This window comes from Branchiostoma floridae, chromosome 6, assembly GCF_000003815.2.
Source record: "Branchiostoma floridae strain S238N-H82 chromosome 6, Bfl_VNyyK, whole genome shotgun sequence".
Taxonomy (NCBI): domain Eukaryota; kingdom Metazoa; phylum Chordata; class Leptocardii; order Amphioxiformes; family Branchiostomatidae; genus Branchiostoma; species Branchiostoma floridae.
Window position 1 is genome coordinate 15,994,946 of NC_049984.1, and position 12,964 is coordinate 16,007,909.

The 12,964-nt window shown below is 41.6% G+C and overlaps 2 protein-coding genes across 6 annotated transcripts in view; one reads left to right on the forward strand and one right to left on the reverse strand.

Moving 5' to 3' along the window:
• The window catches only part of LOC118417898 (ankyrin repeat domain-containing protein 27-like), a 45,254-nt gene extending 40,105 nt beyond the window's left edge, over positions 1–5,149 (reverse strand). For 2 of the 5 annotated variants that reach the window (XM_035823654.1, XM_035823649.1), the window contains exons 1-8: positions 5,029–5,149; positions 4,225–4,473; positions 2,789–2,958; positions 2,568–2,627; positions 2,291–2,347; positions 1,554–1,619; positions 977–1,053; positions 552–688 (exon numbers count right to left, since the gene is read on the reverse strand). In XM_035823654.1, the coding sequence (XP_035679547.1) occupies positions 552–688; positions 977–1,053; positions 1,554–1,619; positions 2,291–2,347; positions 2,568–2,627; positions 2,789–2,958; positions 4,225–4,294 (637 nt within the window). In that variant the 5' untranslated portion in view covers positions 4,295–4,473; positions 5,029–5,149. Of the gene's footprint in view, positions 1–551; positions 689–976; positions 1,054–1,553; positions 1,620–2,290; positions 2,348–2,567; positions 2,628–2,788; positions 2,959–3,366; positions 3,452–3,740; positions 3,956–4,028; positions 4,120–4,224; positions 4,474–5,028 lie in introns of those variants that run through there. The other 3 variants (XM_035823650.1, XM_035823653.1, XM_035823651.1) reach the window with 3 other exon arrangements.
• Positions 5,150–7,962: 2,813 nt separating this feature from the next.
• LOC118418140 (carboxylesterase 5A-like) overlaps positions 7,963–12,964 on the forward strand; it is a 44,103-nt gene continuing 39,101 nt past the window's right edge. Inside the window, exons 1-4 of the mRNA XM_035823974.1 lie at positions 7,963–8,102; positions 9,380–9,578; positions 9,950–10,129; positions 10,496–10,710. Coding sequence (XP_035679867.1) covers positions 7,963–8,102; positions 9,380–9,578; positions 9,950–10,129; positions 10,496–10,710 — 734 coding nt within the window. The remainder of the gene's footprint in view (positions 8,103–9,379; positions 9,579–9,949; positions 10,130–10,495; positions 10,711–12,964) is intronic.

Below are 12,964 nucleotides of genomic sequence, written 5' to 3' on the forward strand. Positions count from 1 at the left end.
AATGCATATCAGCAAACAGATGTATGAAGCTTTTTTCTTACACTAGTAGTTAATGTAGCTTTTTCTTTATTCTAGGCTATGCATACATTTTACAAAATACAGACAGTGAGGCATGTAGAGATGAGGTTATAAAAATAGAAGACGTTCTATTGTACATCTGTACAATCATGGGAAACCAAGACATGTATATGACTGGTCTAACAATATGATAATCTCCTTTTGCAGCAATGAGCTAAATTATATAACTCAGCCAGAAGCTCATTATATAGCTCAAACTTTAGCTCAAACATGCTTTCATGTAAATGCCAACATTCTTAAAGGCATATTTTGTAAGGTTTCTGTGACCAACATTTGCACACCTGGAAATAAGCCCTTTCACCATTTGAACTGTGCATACTCAAGCCTCGTGCTTAATTATTGACTTAATATATCAGTTTTCCGGATGTGTTTTCCTTAATGTCTCTTGGGCCTGCAAGATCAAATTTAACATATAACAAGCACTTCACTGGGCATTCACAGTTCAAAAGACGGATCTCATTGTTAAATCATACCTGACTCCTTCCGTTTGTGTAGTGGGGAGGGGCGGGTGATGGCAGTGATGGCCCGTTTCACACACAGCAGTTTCTCCAGCGGAGAACTGAACTTGTTCAGTCCATGAAGCTCACGCCTGGCTCGTGGAATGCTTTGCCTGTGAAATAACAACAAATGATGTAAAATTATCTGTCTGTTTGTTTGTTTGTTTGTTTGTTTGAACCATTATTTATTTATAAGAAACTCACATTGGCCTAGAACTATAATTGACTTTATCATTTTAAAGAATAAACATGGCATAAGTAGTTACTTTGCTAACACTAGCATTCCTAGCCCAGCTAACATATCCCTCTGGTGCCAAAATTTTACCACTCCACAAAGCAGATAGAAAAGAGTTGTAGTACCACTGCAGTCTGCTAGATGGCAGCACTACGTGAACACTCACCAGAACTCTTTCCTAACCCCCAAATCTCGAAGTTGGACATCTGCCAGATTCCTGGTGACTTTGTTCAATGCAGCATCCTGTTAGTATATGAGAAGACAAAACTTACTTTGCAAAGAAACACAAAAACATTGCAAATAGAAAAGAAAAACACATTGTATATCTTATACAAAGAGCATACATCCAAAAAGTAATTCTGTTTGTTTTGATGTTGTTTATAGTGGCAACTAATCCAGTCTTTTATGAATAAAGATAATCTTCTTTTGGTAGTCTATAGTCTACATAACATGAACACCCCTTGGATGCTAAGACCGCATAAGCAATATGGATAAATTTCTAGCACTTATCTTAGAGATAAACAATGGAAAGCTGAAGGCTCAAAACATGTGATTACCAGGTCAACCTACTAGTAGTTTGATGTTAATATTTAAGGTAAAGGCAAGGCAGTCATCTCCATTTGAGGTGAAGCATTATGCTTTTTCAAGTAAAAATGCCTGGATTAAGTGTAATTGAAATGCTGGCTACGGGAAATTTTGCCAATGGGTCTTTGATGTTATATTGTTGAACTGTGAGCGCTTACCTCAGTTGCAGTGAATGTACTGATGGTGTTGAACACCTTGTTGAAGACACCATGCATCACATATGTCTGTTACAACAACAAAAAACATTGAATTTCATAATTTGAAAATTCATACAGTGTGTTGATTGTCCTCATTCTAAATAAAAATTAAACTGTAATTTACATCAATGAAGATTAGACATCCAGGTAATTAGATATGCCAAAAAGTAGTTACTCAAGCAACTGGATATGATTTTGGAAATGGTCAGATGCTTCAGATATAGTATCCACTTTCAGTGACACTGAAGTGATCTTGAAGAAACCACATACCCATACCCTAACTATGAAAGAAGACAATTTTAGATGTCCAATAGGAGACAAAAGTTGGACCAAATTGTCAAATGTATAACTCCAATCTTAAGGAATGAGCTACATGACATTATACGAAGTGTTTCTGTGATGACGTCACGTAATAGAACATGCGACTGACCAATGCGGTGACCAATGGATCATAAGTTATAGAAAGTCCATGGTGTCCCATCTACATCAAGGCTTTACTACCATCCCTCAACAGAGTGGGGGAGGGGGGGGCATAGACTTTCTGGAACATATGATCCACTGCTCACCGAGTAACATATTCTATCTACAAAACGTAACATCACAAAAGTAGCAAATGGCTTATTCCTTGAGTCGTACTGTCAGAAATTTGGGTAAGTCTCATTGGAATCTGATCTGAAATATTAGAATTATTCCCCTACCTCCATGGCAATTTTCAGGTTGTCCATGTGAATCGTACTCTGCTTGGCAATTTTACCCTATGGAAAGGAGAAGAAACATCATGTGCATTTTGTGAAAGTAACTCTAGAACTTAAATTTCTTATACATGTATGTGAACTAATACATCATTACATTATTAGGAGATACAGTGATATGTATATATATGCAGATAATGTATGAAAAATTGTAGAATCTGATATATGACTAGGTATGATGTACCATCTTTAATTACAATGTAAGTGTAATATAAGTATTTACCATGTTATTGTCCTTCAGAGCTGTCTGCATAGCTCGAACAAACAGCGTGTTTGCAGCATCCTACAAAGGGCAAGGAAAACAAGCTTTAAGTTAGAACATAATAAATAAGCATTGACACCAATCCTTGGAATTTTGTATGGAAGATTTCACAATATTTCAGTTATTTCATATATACATTCATTCATTCATTCATATTTTGACAAAGAATTATTGGGTTGTACCATGGTGTGTCTAAGGGAAACCCCCTCCAGCTGGTGGTACGACCCTATGAAGTGCTGCACGCGGTGGTCCACCTGCCTCCTGGTGCGATGGTTACCATGGCGACCCCACAGGTACTCCGTGCAGTCCTCCAACGACTGGAGCGACACCAGGATGGGCTCCTGAACAGACTCTGCAAATAAATCAATAACTGTTCACTGACAGGTGTAATACTGTGTTACTGAACAGTGTTAGTACTAGTACTGTAATTCACTAGTACTGTAAGTCCTCTCAGTACCAAACTTTTACTGTCTGTCTTCAACTGTTCATGGTGGCAGAAGGACTGCTCGTAAAAAAAGTCAGAGATTTATTCGTTTAATATCCGTAATGATATATGTTAAGTTCATGCTACAGTCGTCACCGTCAAAACAGTGAACAAAATAAGATTTCCAAATAAAGGTCCGTTTACAAGTCCAGACCTGAACCTGAACAGCTGGACCTGAATCCAGACCTGAACCTGAATGTGAATTTAGGTATGTACCACTATTTGCAAGTGGGTGTTTCAAGCACTGTCTGTATCATCCAACATCCTGTCACTCACCTGTCCTCCCCTCCAGAAACTGGTCCAGGCACAGCACCCTGTAGCTCTGATCATGGCTGTTGTAGAACATGATCCAACATCCTGCCACTCACCTGTCCTCCCCTCCAGAAACTGATCCAGGCACAGCACCCTGTAGCTCTGATCACTGCTGTTGTAGAACATGACACTACATCCTGCCACTCACCTGTCCTCCCCTCCAGAAACTGATCCAGACACAGCACCCTGTAGCTGTGATCACTGCTGTTGTAGAACATAATACTGTAACAACATCCTGCCACTCACCTGTCCTCCCCTCCAGAAACTGGTCCAGACACAGCACCCTGTAGCTCTGATCGCTGCTGTTGTAGAACATGATACAACATCCTGTCACTCACCTGTCCTCCCCTCCAGGAACTGGTCCAGACACAGCACCCTGTAGCTGTGATCACTGCTGTTGTAGAACATAATACTGTAACAACATCCTGCCACTCACCTGTCCTCCCCTCCAGAAACTGGTCCAGACACAGCACCCTGTAGCTCTGATCGCTGCTGTTGTAGAACATGATACAACATCCTGTCACTCACCTGTCCTCCCCTCCAGGAACTGGTCCAGACACAGCACCCTGTAGCTGTGATCACTGCTGTTGTAGAACATAATACTGTAACAACATCCTGCCACTCACCTGTCCTCCCCTCCAGAAACTGGTCCACACACAGCACCCTGTAGCTCTGATCGCTGCTGTTGTAGAACATGATACTGTAACAACATCCTGCCACTCACCTGTCCTCCCCTCCAGAAACTGGTCCACACACAGCACCCTGTAGCTCTGATCATGGCTGTTGTAGAACATGATACTGTAACAACATCCTGCCACTCACCTGTCCTCCCCTCCAGAAACTGGTCCACACACAGCACCCTGTAGCTCTGATCATGGCTGTTGTAGAACATGATACTGTAACAACATCCTGCCACTCACCTGTCCTCCCCTCTAGGAACTGGTCCACACACAGCACCCTGTAGCTCTGATCACTGTTGTTGTAGAACGTCTCCTCAAACAGAATCAGCACATTCCTCAATTCCTTAAACCCCTTCACTGTGATGATGGTGTTCCCCTTCACCTGAACCTCCTGGGGACAAGGAAATGTCAGGCAAATATTGTTTTGAACCTCAATACATGTACATCGTAATACGGGTGATAACTTTCAACTTAGGGTCAACAATTGTATATGATACAACTTATTTTATGTTGGCAATTGTATCATTATAATTCCAGGAAACTAGTTTACTTTATATTCAAGACCATCATGAATATATACTACTGTACAATAAACGTCTCTCTTGAATTGCAATGTCTTTTTTACTGTACCCAATTAAATGATATTCATTTGCATTTGTTTGTTTCTTTGGTACAACTGGTAAGCTACCTATAGGAATAGAACACTAGTTTTGTACTGTAACAGTGAATACAAGTTTAAGACTGGACTGGTACATTCACAGAGGGATAGATGCCTACTCTTTTATGATAAGTGTGGTGGGTTCTTTAACATGCTTGAGGTGTGGCTCTCCTCAACTTTGCACAATCATGATAACAGGAATCTGTTTCTCTCCGTATTACTAGGAATGACATCTAATACAAATGTGGCAATGTGTGTACATTGTATAGTATTATCATGGAACCTTACCTTGTTGTTTGCAGTCAGAAAGACATCATCTTTGTCTCTCACAGGTCGCAGGATGTGGTTCTCAAAATCTTCCTTATTTTGTTGGTGGCGGGACGCTGTTCCATGTCTTGGTACGCAGACCTATATAAGAAAAGGATGAAGGTATTAACAACAGATTAGCTTGTGTTACACTATCTCTCGCTGGGAATAGTTGGCCCTGATACATGCACCTAGGGTGCTTGTTACTACTAGTCAGGTCGTCAGATGGCTGCAATTATTTTATGTCCCTTCTAATTGACGTGCAGTCCCAACTGAGATGCCCTTTCCAGGACTTGAACCAAATTTCCAATTACCAAATAATTGGAAGCAGGAGCTCAACTTCGAGGCTTCTACCAGTTGAGCTACAGGGACATCCCAGCCGTAATACATACCAATTGCTTTTTTATATCTTCCTTCATGGCTACACTAAATGTGAAACTTTTAAGTGAAACCAGAACTTTGCTTCCTTCCTTCCTTACTGTACTTACCATCCATCTGTTGAAGGCCGCCTCCTCGTACAATTGCGGGTGTTTCGTACGCAGGTTCTGGAAAAACACGTTCTCACCCAGGTCTTCATCATACATCTCCATGGTAACACAGTAACGTGTTCACAGCGTCTCTAATTTCTTGTCCGCCGTGGGCGACTCGACAGAAACATTGTGAAACCTGTTTGTAAAAGATAAGTCAATGGCCCATCATCACCTGACAAGTATGTATATTATTATTAATTGCTAGCAGGGATATTAAGAGGGGAACTTGGGCACTGTGCAGTGCTGTGCCCCCTGGGCTATCTATACATTTACACGGGATGGCCCCAACCCAAAGCTATTTTAAAGTACTCATTTCTACCTGATAGCTATGATGAGTGAAGTCAGAGGAGAATATCTTTGTTCTGGGTTGATAACTTATGGTACTTGAAGGCATGACTGTTAACGGCAAGTACTAGTACTTACCAAATTCTATCTTGCTTCTAGTCACCATCTATAGCAGGAAGTGAAGATCGTGTCAATATCACTAAACTTCAGAGAAGGCAAAATATTTGAATGTGTATACGTACATCACGAGGTTGTTTATGAAAGTAGGATCTGAAACGTATTTCGTTGCAGAGGAAAAGGCATAGAATGCATGCTATCTTTACAGTTCCAATTTCTTACGTACTTACCTATTATCAACCCTCAATGTTGATTATCTGATATCATTTTCTGGAGCAGATAACGTCACAAAGACCCGTTTTTAGGCGAAAATCAGACTTCCGACGAACTCCGGACCCGCGCTTCCGCCATTCTGATGAACTTTGACCTCTTGTCACGAGTGCATGCAATGACCTAATTTTTGGCGCTGAAAATTTCCTAATCGCAAATTCCAAACAATATTGAGGTTTTATCCTTTAGTCGCATCATTTTTTTAATCATAGCACCATCATTGCGTGATATGATCTTTTATTTTTGCTCTCTCTCTTGGTGAAGTGAAGTTTATATGCCATCGCCCTCTTTGTGGTAATCTCCAAGCAGATCCTACGGTAGCATAAGATAGTATCAAAAGCTGTCTGAGGAGTGAATGTAGTGTGTTTGACCATTAGTGGCCTGATGACTCTCTTTGTCCGGCTATACTCATTGGGTAGCTTTGATACTATCTTGTGCCACTGGTAAATCTGCCTGGAATTAGTTTTTGTTATTGGCAATCTTGAAAATTCTCCTTTTTTTTGTCAAGTTTTTGCAAGTGACGGTATACACGTAAATTGAACTATGCCCCATCAAAAAGTTGCTCTCCAAAAACGAAACGAATAGGTAATTGATGAAATTTGAAGTATGAAAATTAAACTTTTTAGCACCTCTGCCATTATTTAAACACAATTCGCAACACACTTAAGGAGCACTTCTTTTGAACATCAGGCGTGACAATTTGTGGTAACGCTAGTTCACCGTTATCCAAGGGGTAACCTATAGCCGTCGTTTTTTAAACATGGTGTGCCCTGTTTTTTAAACAACCGCTGGATACAGGTTACCCTCTCGGATAAAGGTGAAGTAGCGTTACAGCAGTTGCACTTTGCACCATGTTACCGATCATGCTAAAGTATGAAGTGATGTTTGAAATATCATAACGTTACAATCTTAATTTTCCTACAATTTCATCGATATCTGACTCTGCTTATTTTTCCATCTTTGTATTTTAATCAGTCGCTTAACAAATGCAAAGGTTGCCAAAAAGCGCTCTTGAGTTAAGAAAAAGTATGAATATACGTATATATCTATTATTTCAGCTGTACTTGTATGATAAAACAGATATTAATTTTCACGGGATATCAAGAACAATGGCGGGTTCGGTGGGAATCCTACATGTGGTTGGCGCTCTGGATGTCGGCGCGCCAAAGGTAAACATTTGTCTGAGTTCGCACCTGCCCAATACAAAGTCCTCCACGTGTTGTTTGTACACCTTATAATCATAGATACACACGCACTACGAGGGATCACAACCGTTTTGTTCATTCACGTATAATTGGAATAGCTATAGTCCACGTGGCTACTAGAGCCCCAGTGTACTGTGACTTTAAACGGACATTCAAAGTTTGTTTTCTCTTACTAAGACCACATACGTTTTGGTTCGTCTAAAGTCTTTGTTTGCGGCCATGAGTTCCATTATTTTCAAGGCGACGTTATTAATTTTAGTCATAACAGACTTACTCTCTGCAGGTATGTTAAATGCTATTCAATTGTCAATTAACGGACTATTGGTAAAACAACTTTATTTTAGACACTTTCTTTTTCGATTTTGTTTCAAATGCTTGAACATAATGTAAAAAGAAAGTGTAGGAGGAGGAATATGTTGTGTTTGAGTTTTGAAAATACAATGTTTATGTATTATGACAACTTGTATTGCAGCTAACATCTATAGCCACAAATGTTTTAACCTTTCCCCATGCCAGAGGATGTTCCCGTCGTGACCACAGAGACGGGAAAACTGCGCGGTACAGTTACATTTGCTACAGACCTGCATGACAGACCGGTCTACACTTTCCTGGGCGTCCCATATGCTACTCCTCCCGAGAACGAGCTACGGTAAAAAAAAATACGAACGTTTGCCTAGCGCCTATTTTGTTACCATATTGCAGTATCTTGATAATTGGATTTGTTCTTTTGTTGTTGTTGTTTTCTATTTTTTGTTTGTTTATTATAATATTGCATGTTTCGGTGTGTCTGTCTGTCACGGTCAAATGGTTGCCTGTCTGTCTCTCTGTCTGCCTATTGTGTCTGTCCGTCTATCTGTTCTGTCTGTCTGTCTGTCTGTTCTGTCTGTCTGTTTGTCTGTCTGTTTTGTCTGTCTGTCTGTCTGTCTGTCTGTCTGTCTGAGCTGACCGCCTGTCTGTCTGTCTATCTGTTCTGTTTGTCTCTATGTTTCAGCAATTGGTCATTTTTATGCTTGTTTATAGAGAACAAGCACGTGTACACCACGTTACTATCGTATCGCTAATATTTGTTGTTCCTCGAGCTCCCATCTTTTAATGTGTGCATTACGCAATATTCATATTCCAGATACCGCGAAATCTTATTGAGGAGGACAATTACATAACGGCTGAACTGAGTTTCATTTTTTTGTGATGTCGTTAATATAATCCAGTCTGCTTGAGTGCGGTACCACTATGTACTGTTTGTTGTAATAAAAAGAATCTCCGCATATTTTAGCATTTCTCAGTAAAGACATTGGGAATATACTCGACCAATATGCTTTCAGTTGAAACTTCAAATATGAAATATGTTTCGAGTGAAGTTGCCGTTTCTTCAGACTTGAGATGGATGCTCTTTAATCAGTAAGCGATCACACGCCTGGTGAGGTTGACGGACAAACGGACCAGTCCGGACAGTGCAAAGTTTCACGGAAATGTGGTCCGACTATTTCTCCGTGCAGTTGCGTCCCCTGGCCGAAAAAGACAGAATTGCAAGCGGGATGGTGTGTTCCCGTATATCGCATTAAATTGCGGCTACGATCTCTTAGGGTCAGCATAAGGGTGCTTTTCCAACCCATTCCTAACAAGCATAGGCCTTCTCTACCCTATTTTTCCACTCGGCCTTTTTTTACACCTTTTGACACCTTTTAAGTATTAGAATACTTCACCGGGATTCGCTAATAGACCATATGCTTTATTCAGGTTGTAACAGAATGATACACTGTGGATACTGGGCGGCGAGGTATCGTGGCCATAACGTTACACATATACATATACATATACAATACAAAATGAACTTGAATATGCAAGTAATAGAATAAAATAGTTTTTACAATAAAAACAGGTAAAGCTAACATATAAACGATCATATCCGATTGCACTATTCTACAGTTTCCAGGCTCCGCTCCCAGCCCAGCCGTGGACAGACGAGAGAGATGCTGCCCAGTACGGGCCACACTGTGCACAGGACATCGACCTGATGTTCTCCAAGTTCTACCCGGTTCGACCGCCTCACAACACCACCAGCGAGGATTGTCTCTATCTCAACGTATTCACCACGACATTGGAATCACAGGGAACTGGACTTCCGGTAGGATAGCGACGCATTTGTTTGAGGATAGCGAAGCATTTGTTTGTTTGTTTGTTTGCTTATTTGTGATTGAAATACTGCAGTGGACAAGTGTATGTCTGGAAGTGCCTCTCGGTGTTTTGAAGGATAAGTCACGGCGTCAACTTGTTACCGGGCCCAGGTTGATTTTAACTGCGATTAAACTCATCCAGGGGCCCTGCCATACTCCAAAATAGCCCGGTAGCCGCAGGGATGTCCCGCGGGACCACGTAGGGCTCACGCCCGAAACTTGCAGAATACCTACAGTATAAAACAGTCTGGAGGGGTCCCTTTTCCGATAGTATGACCCGTAACCTATAAATGCTTGACTTAAGTAAGTATCACTCTATTAGGCGTTGGTTTGGTTCCACGGCGGTGGCCTGTCATTCGGTACGGGTGCCCTGTACCCGGGCACCGCTCTGGCAGCTCATCAGGACCTGGTAGTGGTCACGGTCAACTACCGGCTCGGTCCGTTCGGCTTCCTCAGCACAGGGGACAACCTTTCGCCTGGGAACTACGGTCTTCTAGATCAGGTACGACTGTTCTAAAGATTATCTTTATTTGCATGTTCTTGCTCACATGGTCTAATTGCTGTAGTTATACCATTCATGAAAAACTAAAGGTAAAACACCATTACAATAGTTATGTGCCAGCTTTCATGTCGTCTTTATCTAGCTATTGAAATCAGAAAAATACTTTAGCTTGGCCTTTTCTTCCACCCTGCTCTTTGCTTTCTCTGTATTTTGTCTTTTTCTATTGTAATGCTATATTGATACGGCGTAAGAACAGTTTTGATACTCCATCCCTTACCAACTCCTCCTAATGATAAAACATTACAATTTTCTGCTCCAATGTCTGCTTGGAGATGCCCACCCTTATAGTAATGGATTCGCTTACAGGTGGAGGCTCTAAAGTGGGTTCACGACAACATCCAGTCGTTCGGAGGAGACCCAGGCTCTGTGACGGTTGCCGGGCAGTTCGGAGGAGGAGCCAGCGTGTCCTACCACCTCCTGTCTCAGGCCAGCAGTGGACTGTTCCATAGGGCCATCTCTCAGAGCGGCGTGGCCACGTCTTTCCCTCATGCCGAGTTTAACAAGCCACACAACGAGTTTGTGTGAGTACATCCGTTTTCGGATAGCTCTTTTTGTTGACGAGTTATTCCCGTTCTTAGCTAAGTCCCCCTAACCGCGACCCAAAACTGCGATTTTTGAAAAGTGTCCGAAATAGGCAAACTATGGTATCATTGGAAAGGTCTCTTGGTGGGGAGTTGAACGCTGCAATCGGTTTTCGGATAGCTCTTTTTGTTGTCGAGTTATTCCCGTTCTTAGCTAAGTCCCCCTAACCGCGACCCAAAACTGCGAATTTTGAAAAGTGTCCGAAATAGGCAAAGTATGGTATCATTGGAAAGGTCTCTTGGTGGGGAGTTGAACGCTGCAATTGGTTTTCGAATAGCTCTTTTTGTTGTCGAGTTATTCCCGTTCTTAGCTAAGTCCCCCTAACCGCGACCCAAAATGGCGATTTTTGAAAAGTGTCCGAAATAGGCAAACTATGGTATCATTGGAAAGGTCTCTTGGTGGGGAGTTGAACGCTGCAATCCGTTTTCGGATAGCTCTTTTTGTTGTCGAGTTATTCCCGTTCTTAGCTAAGTCCCCCTAACCGCGACCCAAAAGGGCGATTTTTGAAAAGTGTCCGAAATAGGCAAACTATGGTATCATTGGAAAGGTCTCTTGGTGGGGAGTTGAACGCAGCAATCCGTTTTCGGATAGCTCTTTTTGTTGTCGAGTAATTCCCGTTCTTAGCTAAGTCCCCCTAACCGCGACCCAAAATGGCGATTTTTGAAAAGTGTCCGAAATATCCAAACTATGGTATCATTGGAAAGGTCTCTTGGTGGGGAGTTGAACGCTGCAATCCGTTTTCGGATAGCTCTTTTTGTTGTCGAGTTATTTCCGTTTGAAGTTAACCACATCTAACCTCAACTTAAAATTAGGATTTTTGAAAAGTGTCCGAAATAGGCAAACTATGGTATCATTGGAAAGGTCTCTTGGTGGGGAGTTGAACGCTGCAATCCGTTTTCGGATAGCTCTTTTTGTTGTCGAGTTATTTCCGTTTGAAGTTAACCACATCTAACCTCAACTTAAAATCAGGATTTTTGAAAAGTGTCCGAAATAGGCAAACTATGGTATCATTGGAAAAGTCTCTTGGTGGTGAGTTAAACGCAGCAATCCGTTTTCGGATAGCTCTTTTTGTTGTCGAGTAATTCCCGTTCTTAGCTAAGTCCCCCTAACCGCGACCCAAAATGGCGATTTTGAAAAGTGTCCGAAATAGCCAAACTATGGTATCATTGCAAAAGTCTCTTGGTGGGGAGTTCAACGCTGCACTCCGTTTTCAGATAGCTCTTTTTGTTGTCGAGTTATTTCCGTTTGAAGTTAACCACATCTAACCTCAACTTAAAATTAGGATTTTTGAAAAGTGTCCGAAATAGGCAAACTATGGTATCATTGGAAAAGTCTCTTGGTGGTGAGTTGAACGCAGCAATCCGTTTTCGGATAGCTCTTTTTGTTGTCGAGTAATTCCCGTTCTTAGCTAAGTCCCCCTAACCGCGACCCAAAATGGCGATTTTTGAAAAGTGTCCGAAATAGGCAAACTATGGTATCATTGGAAAGGTCTCTTGGTGGGGAGTTCAACGCTGCAATCCGTTTTCGGATAGCTCTTTTTGTTGTCGAGTTATTCCCGTTCTTAGCTAAGTCCCCCTAACCGCGACCCAAAATTGCGATTTTTGAAAAGTGTCCAAAATAGGCAAACTATGGTATCATTGGAAAGGTCTCTTGGTGGGGAGTTGAACGCTGCAATCCGTTTTCGGATAGCTCTTTTTGTTGTCGAGTAATTCCCGTTCTTAGCTAAGTCCCCCTAACCGCGACCCAAATTGGCGATTTTTGCAGAGTGTCCGAAATAGGCAAACTATGGTATCATTGGAAAGGTCTCTTGGTGGGGAGTTGAACGCTGCAATCCGTTTTCGGATAGCTCTTTTTGTTGTCGAGTTATTCCCGTTCGAAGTTAACCACCTCTAACCTCGACTTAAATTAGGATTTTTGAAAAGTGTCCGAAATAGGCAAACTATGGTATCATTGGAAAGGTCTCTTGGTGGGGAGTTGAACGCTGCAATCGGTTTTCGGATAGCTCTTTTTGTTGTCGAGTTATTTCCGTTTGAAGTTAACCACATCTAACCTCAACATCAAATTAGGATTTTTGAAAAGTGTCCGAAATAGGCAAACTATGGTATCATTGGAAAAGTCTCTTGGTGGTGAGTTGAACGCAGCGATCCGTTTTCGGATAGTTTTTTTTTGTTGCCAAGTAATTCCCGTTCTTAG